This window comes from Muntiacus reevesi, chromosome 4, assembly GCF_963930625.1.
Source record: "Muntiacus reevesi chromosome 4, mMunRee1.1, whole genome shotgun sequence".
NCBI lineage: Eukaryota > Metazoa > Chordata > Mammalia > Artiodactyla > Cervidae > Muntiacus > Muntiacus reevesi.
The window spans coordinates 136,233,797-136,249,840 of record NC_089252.1 but is presented as its reverse complement, the minus strand read 5'-3'; the positions used below and the strand labels follow the sequence as shown (position 1 = coordinate 136,249,840).

Sequence of the window (16,044 nt, the reverse complement as noted above, 5' to 3'; positions counted from 1 at the left end):
GAAATTAGCTATTTGTGTTTTATTAACTGAATTCTTCATATACTGTCCTCACCTGCCAGTCTGAATATAGGTTCCCTGAGGAGAGAGAGCTTATATGTCTTATTCTTCATCACATCCTTAGTTTTGAAAACAGTGTCTGGCACCGAGGGTAGGTGCTTAAATAGTTGAATTAATGAGTAGCACTTGGCTTAAAGTTTTATCTTATGAAAGTTAAGCTTTTATCATACTTCAGTGGTATTGATATGTCAAATAAGCATGATTCATGGGTAACACATAATACTTAAGTTTCTATATGTGGCTTGCCTACTGTATGTTATAATTAATAGCATTAACCATTGGTCGAGGATGAACAAGTTTCAGTCACTGCTTGACCTTCTTTATAAATGTCTTCTCATGTAATCCTTGCAACAACTCTGCAGTAAGTGGTGGTCTCCTAACTTGACAGATGAAGAAACTGAGTCTCAAAAACAAGTAACTTGCCTTAGGTCGAGATTTAATCTTTCCAGTTTCCTCCCTCTTAACTAGCACCTTGGACTGCCTCCCTGTCCTGAAGATGAGAATCTTTGGAGGCAGAGAACTTGAAATTAACAGAGTTAGCAACATCCTCACTGTGGAATGCTTTGAGTCAGTAAGGTTTAGAGCTCTACGTAAAATTAACGGAACATATAAACATCATAATTACATGTCTGTTGCCATCAATTCAGAATCTTTTTTGATAAGCATTTTCTTTCTTTCCAAATAGTTTGTGGAGACGTGTCTGTTGGAGAGGAAGAAGGTGAAGGTGAAACTGGTTGGATCGAAGGAGCTGCAATCCTCTTGTCAGTAGTGTGTGTGGTATTAGTAACAGCTTTTAACGACTGGAGTAAGGAAAAGCAGTTCAGAGGTTTGCAGAGTCGAATTGAACAAGAGCAGAAGTTCACAGTCATCAGGGGTGGGCAGGTCATTCAGATCCCCGTAGCGGACATCACTGTTGGAGATATTGCTCAGGTGAAATATGGTAAGTAAAACAGGGCAGTCCGTGTGACATGGGATGCGATTTTATTGTCATCTTGTTCACAGCTTGGCTTACCTTTATTGTTTTGTTTTAGGTGATCTTCTTCCTGCTGATGGCATACTTATTCAAGGCAATGATCTTAAGATTGATGAAAGCTCACTGACTGGTGAATCTGATCATGTTAAGAAGTCTTTAGATAAGGATCCCTTACTTTTATCAGGTATGAGTTTCTTTATAACTTTTAACTTTTTCCTCCTCCACGACTGTACACCCCTGTCAGTAGTATCCCTAAGAGCCAGTAATGTGAAGAGGATTCTGTAGTTTGTGTTAGCTCCTATCCTTGTAATCCTTAGAGACTTTTTTTTGTAAGCTGGCAGAGACTTTAGAGATCTTTAAATCCAGAACTGTGTTTTATAAATGAGAAGCTCGAGTCCAAAAAACAGAAGATTTGAAAGTCAGTGTTAATGTTAGTATAATGATAAAGTTAAAAGTATAAACTTAATGATCTCTGTTGAATTGATTGGTTTTTCTGTGTCATATTTATTCTTCAGGCCTAGTGAAATATAAAATTAAAGAATGATTATGTGTTTAAAGCAAATTAATGCATTTTCTGTGATGATCTACATAGGACAAGTTTTCTGTTTTTAAAAAGCTCGTTAAAAAAAAAAGCTCATAAATTCCTTAAAATTAGTCTAATCTCACTTCCTCATTTTAACTGCTGAGGAATGAGTCTGAGACATTAACTATTTACCTAAGGTAATATGACTAATAGTAAATAGATCCAGGAGTAGTACCACATCTGCCAGACAGACCTGAATTTGTACATGGTTAAGACATGTTCTGAAAGTGAAAGGGTGTGTATAGGTGAGGGTACTGTCTGAAAGGGGGGAGTAAGTGTCTACTTAGAAGGCTTTTGTTACAACTTGACTGTTGATAACTAGACCTGAGGTTAATTGAAATTGAAATGGAAGGGATGATGAAAAAAATTACGAGCTACCTTCTAAAATGAAAAGAAACCAAAGTACCACAACTTGTCTCCAAAAGTATGCCAGTTCCTTAACTTTTGTTTTCCAGTTTCCTATCTTAATTTTCTAGTCTTCTTTGTAGAATTTGCAAAATTGCTTGTAAAACATTTGTTTTAGGTGTAGATTTAGATTGAGTTACACTAGCATTTAGAGTAAGAATATTTGTCTTTAATTATCATTTTCAGATGTTAATGGAATGCTAACATTTCCTACATTGTAAGGAGATTCTGCTTATTTAACCGTTTAATAACTTGGCAGCTATGCTTTTTCACGTCTTTCGTATGAACTTTATATTCTAATTGGTCAGACATGGTTTTACTCAACCCAAAGTCAAACCTGTGACAAGGGTCAATTACGTTAGAATCACAATTGTGGAGCACATACCTAAGTTTAACCATTACCTTTTTAAGATTTGTAAATATGTGCCAAAAGGCTTATTGCAAAACATGCCGCCATTAAAAATCAGAGTAATTTCATGTATGTACATTTATAAACACCATTATATATAGGGGGAAGGTTTCAGTTGTAATACAGACTTTCGTTTCTGTGAAATACCTTCAGTATCCTGCAATACTAAGACCATTTATACTCCTTTACGTTTTTCTTTGTCTTGGTGTGCTTGAAATTCATTCCAGATAGAAATATCTTGGCTACATAATATCCTCTGTCCATGGAATTCTCCAGGCAAGAATACTGGAGTGGATTACCATTCCCTTCTCTAGCAGATCTTCCTGACCTAGGGATCAAACCTGGGTCTCCTGAATTGCAGGCAGATTCTTTACCATCTGGGGCACCAGGGAAGCCCATATGTTAAGTTTAATGTTCCTTGTTTTACTTATTCCTTGCCATACTTCTAAGAAACTGCATTTCATGTTAACCAAGTAAAATGTGTGATCTTTCCAAAGGAGAGGGAAGCTTGCTTTTCAGACCTAAGCCATAGACTGACCAGGCCATAGTGTTTGGTGAACTGAGGCCACCTCCTCCTGTGTTTTTGCCACATGTACCTCATGGACTTTGCTGGCGGTACTTCTAGTTTATTCACACAGTGCTTAGCTCTTAGGTTGTGTCTTAGGTTGACATCCTGTTACGGAGCCTTGGTCCTTTTCTGTTTTAACAGAGACGACTGCTAAGTTTTTGGAGACTCAGGTTCTCAACACACCAAGTATATACCAGGAGGGACTCGATAAATTTTCCATGTTTAAGAAAAGACTGAAATAACTTTCTGGAGTTGCTTATCACTGTACGGGTGGGAAAGTTTTCCTACATTTATTTCCCTCTTCCAAAAATGTACTGAAAACATGAAATGCATTTATTTTTAAATTTATTCTCATGATGCCATCTCTCACTGCTGTTCTTGGCTTTTTAAATTTAGATGGTTAAAAGCAGTTATTCAGTTAGCAGTGAGGATATGACCAGAACAGACACTGTTTACTTTGCCTGAGCCTGTTAGCAGCCGGCATGCGATTACCTGTGGTGAAGACGAACATAACATAAATTGAAATTTGCTAAAAGCTAGAATTGTTAAAGGAAACTGTCTTTTATATTTAGTCCTTGCTCAGCATATTAAAAAGCAGAGACATTACTTTGCCAACAAAGGTCCATCTAGTCAAGGCTGTGGTTTTTCCAGTGGTCATGTATGGATGTGAGAGTTGGACTATAAAGAAAGCTGAGCATAGAAGAATTGATTCTTTTGAACTATGGTGTTGGAGAAGACTCTTGAGAGTCCCTTGGACTGCAAGGATGTCCAACCAGTCCATCCTAAAGGAGATTAGTCCTGGGTGTTCATTGGAAGGACTGATGCTGAAGCTGAAACTCCAGTACTTTGGCCACCTGATGCGAAGAGCTGACTCATTTGAAAAGACCCTGATGCTGGGAAAGATTGAGGGCAGGAGGAGAAGGGGACAACAGAGGATGAGATGGTTGGATGGCATCACTGACTCAATGGACATGAGTTTGAGTAAACTCCGGGAGTTGGTGATGGACAAGGAGGCCTGGCGTGCTGCAGTTCATGGGGTCGCAGAGTCGGACACGACTAAGCGACTGAACTGAACTTGCTCAGTAAATATTGTTTCACTGTCCTTCATTTCTTGTTTCTCTTGCATTTTTGCTGGCATCGGAGCTAATAATTAGTGAAGTAGTCAGAATATAGATTTTTTTTTAAAAGCAAGAAAATCAAAGATTTTAAAATTCATATGGGATAAATCACTCAGTAATTAATAGCCAAGTACAAATCCTTAAGTACTAGAGTAAGTACACATGCTTCACAATCTTACTTTGCAAATAACAACTGAAGGTTGATTTATTACACAGGATTTTAGTAGGTGCTTCAGACCTGTCCTTCTGATGGTTGTGAAGTAGGAGATGAAATAAATAAGTGATAACTATAAAGAAGATTTTCAGTATTTAAACAAGAGTTTCAGTTTAGAAAGCTACTTAAAATTCACAAAAATATTAGAACAGAGAGGTGGGAAGCCTTGTAGTGAATAAAGCAAAGATGCAGAGGTGTGGATGTGCAGGTTGAAGAGCTGTGAGCAAGCTTAGCTGCATTATAAGGAGAATATGCCTTCTGTCCTCCTGGATTGAAGCTGCCTTGTCAGCTTGCAAGATTATTGTGAGGGACAGAGTCAGAATTCAGTCCGCGTTCCCGTCTCTGCCCGCTAGCTTTTTGTAATGGAGTTTTATGTGAGAGCAATAGATGGAAAAATTTGAAAGGTTGGATTGGTCTCCGTGTGGAAATTTTGGAATTTCGGAGTAGGCCATGTAGAGTCAGCCTATGTAGAGTAGGCCATGTAGGCTCCCGTTTGGAGCCGCGGGAGACTTGGATAAAATCACATTTGAGGAAGGTGAAACCTTTCTCAGGATGAACCGGAAAGACAGAAACTTGCTAGGAAGCTGTTGCAGTGATCGAGGTGGGCTATCATGACATCCTGGGTTAGAGAGAAATTGTGGGGTTGTCTTAGGGATACGGCGGTTGTTGCTGTGTAAACCTTTTGGTTATAAGCATATTTCTTTCTAAGTGACGGGTTTCTCAGAGAAATGTCCCTAATGATAAAAACACAGTTATAATTTAAATACTGACCATTCACTGAACCCCTAGATTATACTTGATTCTCATTTTTAGAAAGTGCACATGTACTGTTATCCCCATCTGTGGACTGGTCATTGAGATGTTACATTTCGCCCCGTATCACAGGGTAGATGAGTGGTAGACTGGGTTTTGAACTCAGATGACATATTAAGAACATAAAACCTTAAGCACAAGAATTTAGGCTTCATTTAATATCTTACTGGATTTTAAAACCAAAGTTTTTATTGTTATAGGTACTCATGTAATGGAAGGCTCTGGAAGAATGGTAGTTACTGCTGTAGGTGTAAATTCTCAAACTGGAATTATCTTCACCTTACTTGGAGCTGGAGGTGAAGAGGAAGAGAAGAAAGATGAGAAGAAAAAGGAAAAGAAAAGTAAGAATAGCAGTGTGCCGAACGAGCTGATGATCAGAAATACAACAGCTGGATTGTAGTAACTCACCCAATAAATACAGTCTTTCATCAGGTTTTGCTGTGAAGAGTCCTACAGAAAGTTCGTTACCCAAAGCAGTACTTTCAGGTGTTAGAATTGATAGAAGGGATTGTTTGTTTTAAGACTTAAGAGTTCATAAAAGGCTTTATGAAGACATCATCCCCTTTACCATGGTCAGACAAATTCAGCCCCTGCTTGAACACTTTAAAAAAAATCTCCCTGTCATTTGCATTTGACCAGCAAAGTGCATTAAACTCCCAGTTCCTGTTTACTTTTTCTTTTTTTTTTCTTACTACTTTCATATCAACTGTGATATGTCAGACATGTCACATTTTGGCCTTATTGAACTTTTTCATCTTTTTCAAGTTTCCTGCTACTTAGGTAGTATCTTACTACATAAGATACTTGTTGGCTTTTAGACACATGATCAAGACTTCACTTTGACACCTGGTATGTTTGTCTTGTTATATTCAGCCCATCATTAGCTTATCAAGGTGTTAAAATTTTAATCTTGATCCATTGTATCTACTGTCCCTACATGGGATCTATTATCAGTAAGCTGGATAACCATAGTTTATCCACAAGGATCTTATAAGAAGCTCTGTTATATAGGGAAATAGTTATCAGAATCTTCACTGGGGAGTATGTCAGTTTTTTAAAAAAGCCTTCCCTACTCTGCTTTTAAGTATTTACTGTACCACTGTTTACTCCAGAGTTTTTCCTTTTAGGGCAATAGCAGTTTACTGAGGTTTAACCACTTAGATTTATTTAATTTTACTTAGGCTAGTAAGCCCATATTTTTCTCACACACATAAGTATTCTGAAATCTTCTAAAATAAATGTTTGGTTTGCTATATCTATGTCATTGCTTTTAATCTTTAGGTTAAATCTTTAGGTTTTATTCTTTGGGTTTTATCTTTAGCTATGAAATCTTTATTTCAAACAGAAGCACGTTTGAAAAGCTCTGGCTGCCGGCAAGGGTGGCAGGCTCCACATTCTAGGTGTTTTCCTGTCCCACTCACAACAGTCCTCCATATGCCACCTTAAGGTTTCTTAAGGCAGAGTAGAAGTCAATTTAGAAACCGTAGTGGTGATACCATTTATTGAGTGCTTTATATGCATTATCTCAATAATCTAAGACTTATCTTTTTCTAATGATGAGTAGATTGAGGCTTATGCAGGTTGCGTAACTTGCTCCAGATTAAAGATCTTAGTTAGTGGCAGACCAAACCCACTTGTCAAACTCAAGAGCCTGTATCCTTAACCATATATTATATTGCATTTGCATCCCAATTTTCAGGAGACTGAAGTCAACAGACCTTATTAAAAAAGAAAGGGAAGTTCATATCATGACCTTATTCTTACTGACTCCAGTTTCTTTTCCAGTAAACACCATTTTTTCTAAGATCTGTTATACACCTATTTTTATTAATGCAGTTAAGAGTATTCTCGGGAATTAGCATCTGACTGTCTACCATTTTTGATTCTTAGGGGGTCTGTGTATGTGTAAATTGCAGAGACCATTTTTTCATCTGTGGACTTTCAGCTCTTCTCGCATTCCCTTGAGTAAATTAATATTATATGTTAGTATAGTCCAGGGTAATGTTTCATAATCTGAAATGTGAAAGTTTGGTCTCACTCCAGACTTGACCTCATCAAAGTAGCAGGTATTCTGTCTCCCTTACCTGTCTTGAGTATCTGTTCCTCTTTGACCATATTTGCTCCGTGTTTTCAAGTTTGAAGGTAGTGCTCCTTGATGGATAAGTTCACTTTCCTCTCTTTTATTATTAATATGATACTACCTGCTCCAGACAATAGACCCATTCCTTCCCTGATTACTTTTTACTTTAGATGGTCTCATCTTTCTGTGTTCTTCTAAGCTAAGCTAATTTAGGAATTACCTTACCTAGTAGTCTGACTGACCTTGTATTTTCATGTTCCAGGTGTACCTGCTTGCCTCTCCTCTCTGTTACACACACCGATTTGCTTCTCTTTCCCGTCAAAGCTGTCCTGTGTGCCTCTGGTCTTCCTAGGGCACTCCTTCCCTCTCTACCTGTCTCTTTCCTACATTCTTAGGCTTGCATCTGTATTTAGTTTGAAAACCTCTTGCACCATATTTGGATATATTGCAGCATGAAAAAAGAATAAAACTTTATGGAGAAATCAACCCAAGTGTGATGCCCCAAATTATTTTGGAGTGTTCCCCCATGGTTAAGACATAGGGAGAGATTGAGCCAGCAGGTTATCACAGGCCAAATGCTTTGTAATCTGTACACACACACCCCATTGTGTAACATTTCTGTTATAGAAATGTGAACTACCTTTGCATAATTTAGCATGGCTGTATTCATTTCTTTTGGAAAGCTTTAATTCCCATTTTGTTCCTACAGATAAGAAACAAGATGGAGCTATTGAGAATCGCAACAAAGGTAAATTCAGGAGGTTAAAAGTACGCTTAGCTTATTCTTATTATATCCAAAACTATATCTCTTGTGTACTGTATTCATCCAAAAGTAGGATACTTGTAGCAGAGAAAATTATCAACCTGTATTACTTGGGTATATGTCTCTCTGGTCAGTGCCTGACTTAATGTTGCCTTAACATTTTGATAAGATTTTAATTATAGCATGTGGTAGTAAACTGTGAAAGCTCCAGATGTAGGTAACTTTAAACTTAAACATTTCAGGCATTTTATCATTGGTTACTATGTGATTGCTGGCAGAAATGCATAAGCAACAAAATATATAATGTAAATTTTTGGCATCTGTTTAAGAGTCTGAAAGCATATGTACATTTCTCTGTATGTTTCTCACATGATGTTCTACTTTATGGTTATAACTTATTGGGAGGAATTTATGGTGTTGGGAATGACACAACATCCAGGAGGAGAAATGATTTGGTATTTAGCTCTTTTAGGACCCTGTATTTCTTCTTAAGCCTCATCTCTATTTCCTAGCACAGCATTCTCAAATCAGGTACAAAGTTTCAAAAGCTAGTGTCACTGTTGTCTTATTTTCACTGGGTAGGCAAAGACATACACACTAAGGTAAATGTTTACATCTTTGTCTTTCTGTAAGAAATTGATTTCCGCCCCCCACACACACCAAAGTGCTTGAAAATGTTAACAGTTATGTGTGCACTTCAATATAGCAAAAGCCCAGGATGGTGCAGCCATGGAAATGCAGCCTTTGAAGAGTGAAGAAGGTGGAGATGGTGATGAAAAAGACAAAAAGAAAGCAAATTTGCCAAAAAAGGAAAAATCTGTTTTACAAGGGAAACTGACGAAACTAGCTGTTCAGATTGGCAAAGCAGGTATGATATATGTAAGAAAATAAGATGTTTTGTTTTAAAGTATGCTGACTTGCTATTTAAAAATATCTTTTGACATACTTAAGACTGGAAATCATTGCTTTGTGAGTGGAAGGGGAGTTAACGGTGTTTTCCGTTTTATCTACAGTGTACCTTTTGAGTTATTAGAGATCCTCATAATATTTTGAAACTTGGGAATGGTTGTCATCATTTTATGTAGAGGGAGTGTCCTCTGTCAACTTGCTAATAAATAAATGGTCAGGTTAGGATTAGTGCTTAAGTCTACCCAATTCACAAGCCCATGAGCTCGTATCTGAGTTTCTGGGAGCAATAGGAGAGGGCTTACTCCATACAAATTACCCAGCTATATTTTAATAAAAAGAAATTTCACCACACATCTTCTCATCTTTTTATTGACTATGAAAAAAAAAAATAGGTACATGTTTTTCCAAAAATTACAGTTTGCTTAAATTGAGTGGATTAGTTAGAGCATCGCCCTGGTGAGACTGAAGTTATAAATTAGAACCATCACTAGAAAACACCTGTTAATAGAACCACTATTCAGGGGAAAATGAAACAGTGCTGTAGCTAAAATCGGAGCATGCCCTTCAACTGTGTCATCTTTATGAAAGAACACAGGTGGCTAAATCAGCATATACTATTCAAGTCACATAGGGGCTTCCCTGCTGGGTCAGTGATGAAGGATTCTCCTGCAATGCAGGAGACTCGGGTTCAATCCCTTGGTCATGAAGATCCCCTGGAGAAGAAAATGGCAACCTCCTCCAGTATTCTTGCCTGGGAAATCTCATGGACAGAGGAGCCTGTTGGGCTACAGTCTATGGAGTCATAAAAGAGTCAGACATAACTTAGCGACTAAACAACAATTCAAGTCACTTACATTGCATCATTTTGTTACTTCCTGGGATTATCTCAGGAAAAGTTAAGATTTTACCTCTGTCCTCAGAAAGCTTATTATCTAGGAGATATTTGCTTTGTGTAATAGCCAAATGGTAATACTAAATCATACAGAAATGGATGGATTTAAGGTGGTGATGGTGTTTTAATAAACATGAGATTGGATTATTAGTCCCACATATGTGGACATGCCTTATTTTGTAATATTCATTTATAAGGAGATTAAACACACCACAGAATAGAAAGGTAAATGATTTGTAATATGTGATTGACTCTTGTTTTTCTTAGTTAATAAAGCAGTAAGGATAGATGAAAAAAATTAATTTCAGTAATGTGTGTTTTTTCATTAAAAAATACAGGGTTGAATATTTAATTGCAGATCTCCCCATTGATCAGATTCTTACCACCTTCTCTTTTGTCATTAAGCAGCTTACGCTAAGCTTTTGTATTTCCTTGTCATTGCCTATTATTTTGTCTCAGCTTTAGTGAAAGACTGAAGATGCAGTTAAGTTTATAAAAGAGTCATAAACACTTTTTTCCAGTTCTCCTGGTCAGAAGCAGAACTTTTAAATCTAACAATGTTAAGGGATGAGTTAGTGCAAAAAAGTAGGTAACAGTTTCTCAGAGAAATTAAATACCACCCAAGTAGTTATCATTCTTCTAGTAGCTAATAAGTAACTGACAATGAGTCCTGTCTGGAATATTTAATGATTACATTTTCCTTCTTTTTGTGTGCTGAAAGGTTTGTTGATGTCTGCCATCACAGTTATCATTCTTGTCTTATATTTTGTAATTGATACCTTCTGGGTTCAGAAGAGACCGTGGCTCGCTGAGTGCACACCGATTTACATACAGTATTTTGTGAAGTTCTTCATTATTGGAGTTACAGTTTTGGTGGTGGCAGTTCCAGAAGGTCTGCCCCTTGCGGTCACTATCTCACTAGCTTACTCAGTCAAGGTAAGCAGAAAAGACTTAGGCACAACTGCCTACCCTTTTCCTTTCGGGTTCTGAAAGTAGGAGACATCCATAAATTTATACTGTCTCCTTTAGAGATTCTGTCGTTGGCCCCCTCCTCCTCTCCCCAGTTGAAGATCTCTACACCGAGTCCTGTGCATGCCTGAACGGGCAGCCTCGACTCGGAGCTCCGCAGAACTCCACTGGGGAAAGCTCCAGCTTACTCTTCCTCGTGTGATAGTTGAGATGTCCGTCCCCTTGTTTCCCCTCTGTAAAATTGAAGTAAGCGTGTTTGTCGTTTGCCTGTGGTACAAGAGCAGAGTGGTTGACACGACTCCAGCAATCTAAGGCCTTCTTGTTGGACCCTCATGACCCACGGTCCTGCCTTCACACGGTGGGCAGATTCATGTTTTAAAAACTGATTCAGATCGTTTTGTTTCTTGTGTAAAAACCCTCCAGTGGCTTCTCAGCAGAGTGAGACCCAGGGTTCCTCACCGTGGCCTGCAGGGCCTGCCCAATCTCTCGCTCCTCGTGCTCCTCTCCCGCCTCTCCCGCCCGCTCTGGGCCAGCCTCAGCAGCCTTCCCGCTGTTCGTCGCAAGCTCTAGCCCCGTCCTCCCTCCTGGGCCAGCACGCTCCGTCCTGGGAGTCAGCAGCTTTCCCGCCCGCTCTGGGCCAGCCTCAGCCCCCTCCTCCCTCCTGGGCCAGCGCGCTCCGCCCTGGGAGTCAGCAGCTCTCTGACTTTGCTCAGCTCTCCTCACGTGTCACTGTCTGGCCACTCCGCGTTCAGTGGCACAGTCCTGTTCTCAAAGCAGAGTGCTGAAGAAATGAGCTTTGATGTCTTTGCTGACTGCTGTTTACTTAAAGGAATATTCTGGTTGAAGATTATTAATTTCCTTTTTTATCAGTTTTATATCTTAAATGGTAAAAGCGAATTGGATTTTAAAAGACTTAGCCTGGACAGTTTTTTTATTTTTTTAAATTTTTACAGTAACGTTGTGTTCATTTCTGCCATACAGCAGCGCGAATCAGCCATGTTTATACATAGATCCCTTTCTTCTTGAGCCTCCGTCCCTTCCGCCCATGCTACCCCTCTAGGTCATCACAGAGCATCAGATGGCTCCCTGTGTTTTATAGCAGCTTCGTCCCAGCTGTCCACTTTACGCACAATAGTGTGGATTAGTTGATACTTTCTCCACTCATTCCACTTGCTCTCTCCCCCACTGTGTCTACAAGTTCATTCTCTACATCTGCCTCTCCATTCTTTCCCTGCAAATAAGTTCATCAATACCATCTTTCTAGATTCTAAATATGTGCATTAATATACTATATTTGTTTTTCTCTTTCTGACTTACTTCACTCTGTATAACAGGCTCTAGGCTCATCCACTTCACTGGAACTAACTCAAATTTGTTCTTTTTAATGGCTGAGTAATATTGCTTTGGATGTATGTACCACATCTTCCTTATCCATTCATCTGTTGATGGACATCTAGTTTGCTTACTAGTTGATGGACATCTAGTTTGTCTTCAGCCTGGACAGTTTTGATCTTTTTTTTTTCAAAATGGCTTCACATATAAAATTATACCTAATGAGAGAATGCTGCTTTTGTCAATTTTTTATTATTAATTAGTGTTTTCTTCCTAAGTAGTATTGATGACAGAAAGCAATTCAAAGTAATTAATCATAGTTCTTGCTCTAGCACTCTTATCTTCAGTGTTCCCAAGAATTTTCAGCAGATTTGTCTTGATGAGAATATTTTTTGGCTTCCTGTTTAAGTTTATTTTCAGGCATTTCACATCTTTTGTTTCAAAAATGAAGTGGTGAATATATCAAAGTAATAGTGAGATACAATCTGTTCATCTACTTGATGTCTTAAAATAATTGGAAAACAATTGAGGGTGAATGTAAGTTTTAGACACACAGGTAAAATCATTTTATTAGTACTGAAATTAGCTCATTTTGAGTAGTCGTTAATGAGACTGATTTTTCAGTTGATCAAAAAGATACAGGCAGAATTGATCTGCATTTCTTTGACAAAATGAGTAGAAGCATTTTGACTGTTGCTCTTTAAGCTTTCATTAAATGCCTGTTTAGCCCAAACGTTACCACTTTTCTTTCCACTGAGGTGTCCTCCTTAGGGCTCCTCTGTTAGTGTTTCACAAAACTGAACACCTTTTTTTTTTTTTAACTGCAGAACTCTTTTAATCTTTAGTACTAATGCAGATCGCAGTAATCTTCCTTCCCCAAACTTGTTTCTTCAAGGAACCAGTTTCTTGCAATATCTTGCACATTAGTAGACACAGAACATACTTTGTAAAATAACTGCAGTTTTTAACCCATTCCAGTTAATGTTTGAGGAATCAATTATTAAGCATTTTAACCTAAATGCCCTTTGGAACTACAGTAAAGCTCTTCTTTTCTTTAGAAACTGTCTCTTTCTTGTAAATAAGAGGAAGGGATGATCCTCAGGATGAGAGTCCCAGTGTACCACCATATGTAGAGGATAAAAGTGACCCTTGCTGGTTTCGATATGTTACCTCAATCTGTCAGAGTCAAAAAGAAAAAAAAATTCAGGCAACTGCATGCCCACAAATTCTATATTTTAACTGACAAAAGCTACTTTTTTCTTATTGACTGATTTAAGAATCTTTTGTTTTCCACTTAACAAGGAGACTTAAACCTTACATGTAAATACATTGTTCTGTGGCTGTGAGTACAAGTTTTCATTACCCTTACAATTTGAGGATGCTCCCTAGAAGCTGTTGGAGGCTTGTCAACATGATTTGCATGTGGATATCTGCCTTCATTTACTAGATTATGTTATGTAGTGGGAAACTTATTGAAGCCACAGGAAGCTAGTACTTTCTTTAGCTTATTTGAATAGGCCATTTATATTAAATGCTTCCAGTATTAAATCAGTACTTTATACTATGCATCCAGGTAAAGTTATAGTTCTGATTTTAAAGCAGTTTGCAATCATTTTGATATAATGAGGTCATGGGTTTTGTGTGTAGCTTAACTACCTCTTTTTTTGTCACTATAGAAAATGATGAAAGATAATAATTTAGTAAGGCATCTGGATGCTTGTGAAACCATGGGGAATGCTACAGCTATTTGTTCAGATAAGACAGGAACGTTGACAATGAACCGAATGACAGTCGTTCAAGCTTACATAAATGAAAAACATTATAAAAAGATTCCTGACCCGGAAGCCATTCCACCAAATATTTTGTCCTATCTCGTAACAGGAATTTCTGTGAATTGTGCTTATACATCAAAAATATTGGTAAGGTCTCTTTAATAATTTATGGATGAAAGCTAATTTTTCCACTTGTGATGATTTGACTCTATGTAGTTCTTAAGCCCTATGACTGTTATTTATAAATTGAAGAAATGAGTTAAGTTTTTAAATAAGATCTGTTGATCAGCATATATATGATGTTTACTTGTATTTTCCTCCTATATTTTGAATTTTTTGTGTTTAGAAACTTTAGAGCTGCATAACCAGAATAAACCCTCAATTTAAAATTTCTACTTCATTCATTTCATGAAAGACTAGGCTATCTTACTGTAGCAAGTCAACTTTCAATCTCCAGGAGCAAATTTTGAAACCAGATTTTAACTTACTATGTATTATATATGCTTGCTATTGACTCTCTTTGGTTTCTCAGTAGACCGTACCTATAAAGTGATTCTTAAATCTTTGGGACTAACTGAATAAAGTAACTCTAGACTTGTGGTACCTTAGAATAAAATATTTTTAACTTTGCACATTAAAAAAAATTTTTTATAACATAAAGCATGAGATTATTTGGCTGATATGTGTTCTAGTGACTTACGGATAAAGACCGTAAACGCAGTTAATATTGCATGAATTGGATTATTGGACTGGAGAGTTATGAGATCTTGGTTCTACATCTAGCTTTGTCTTTTACTAGCTGAAAACCTGAGTTTTACTTTCTTCAGTTGTTAAGTAAAGATGGTTTCATCTGCTCTTCATACTGTTGTGATGATTACAGAAGGAGTTATTTGTGAAGACACTCTGAAGGAAATAAAGGTTTTATATGTATTTAAGGCAACTATATTTTAATGACTATACTTTTATTTTAAGCCATAAAAAATGGTAAAGTAGATTTAATTTTGAGCTATTTCATATAAATGCTTATGAAAACAAGAGAAAAGGAAGGGAATTAAAATTTATTAAGTCCTATATGTGTCAGGCTGCATGAATCACAAGCTGAATCAAAATTTCTAGGAGAAATATTAACAACTTCAAATATGCTGATATCACTGTAATGGCAGAAAGTGAAGAGGGACTAAAGAGCCTCTTGATGAAGGTGAAAGAGGAGAGTGAAAAAGCTGGCTTAAAACTCAAATGTGCAAAACTAAGATACAGTATATGGTCCCATCACTTCATGGCAAACAGAAAGGGAAAAAGTAGAAGCAGTGACAGATTTTATTTTCTTGAACTCCAGAATCACAGATGGTGACTACAGCCCTGAAATTAAAACACACTGGCTACTTGGAAGGAAAGTTATGAGAAACCTAGACAGTGTATTAAAAAGCAGAGACATCACATTGCTGATAAAGGTCCATATAGTCAAAGCTGTGGTTTTTCCAGTAGTCATGTATGGATGTGAAAATTGGACTATAAAGAAAGCTGAGCACCGTAAGAATTGATAGTTTTGAATTGTGGTGTTGGAGAGAACTCTTAAGAGCCCCTTGGACTGCAAGGAGATCAAACCAACCAATCCTAAAGGAAATCAACCCTGAATATTCATTGGAAGGACTGATGCTGAAGCTGAATCTCCAAATATTTTGGCCACCTGATGTGAAGAGCCAACTCACTGGAAAAGATGCTGATGCTGGGAAAGATGGAAGGCAAAAGGAGAAGAGGAAGGCAGAGGATGACATGGTTAGATAGCATCACCAACTCAATAGACATGAGTTTGAGCAAAGTCTGGGAGAGAGTGTAAAAGACAGGAAGCCTGGCATGCTATAGTCCATGGGGTTGCAAAGAGTCCAACATGACTTAGTGACGGAGCAACAGCAGCATGTGTCAGGAACCAGCTTTAAGCTCTACATGTCTTACCTCACTTAATTCTTGGGTGCTCCTGTTGTCCTCATGGTGAAGCCAAAAACCGCGGCAGTTGAGTTACTTGCCAAAAATTCACATAGCTAGTATTTGGCAGGGCTGAGAGTGGAATCCATGTCATTTTTGCCCCAGAGCTTTTCTCAGCCTTTCTTTTTCTATGTTCCTCTTTGAAATGCTGATACTAATAGAAGTTTCCTATATGATTTTGTTTAGAATGTCTTGCTCTGTTTT

At 37.7% G+C, this 16,044-nt stretch overlaps 1 protein-coding gene across 4 annotated transcripts in view; it reads left to right on the top strand.

The window, feature by feature from the left end:
- ATP2B1 (ATPase plasma membrane Ca2+ transporting 1) overlaps nucleotides 1-16,044 on the top strand; it is a 122,066-nt gene that overhangs the window by 75,333 nt on the left and 30,689 nt on the right. For all 4 annotated transcript variants that reach the window (XM_065934190.1, XM_065934188.1, XM_065934191.1 and 1 more), the window contains exons 4-10: nucleotides 743-997; nucleotides 1,089-1,214; nucleotides 5,341-5,481; nucleotides 7,930-7,968; nucleotides 8,690-8,851; nucleotides 10,506-10,720; nucleotides 13,762-14,004. In XM_065934190.1, coding sequence (XP_065790262.1) covers nucleotides 743-997; nucleotides 1,089-1,214; nucleotides 5,341-5,481; nucleotides 7,930-7,968; nucleotides 8,690-8,851; nucleotides 10,506-10,720; nucleotides 13,762-14,004 — 1,181 coding nt within the window. The remainder of the gene's footprint in view (nucleotides 1-742; nucleotides 998-1,088; nucleotides 1,215-5,340; nucleotides 5,482-7,929; nucleotides 7,969-8,689; nucleotides 8,852-10,505; nucleotides 10,721-13,761; nucleotides 14,005-16,044) is intronic.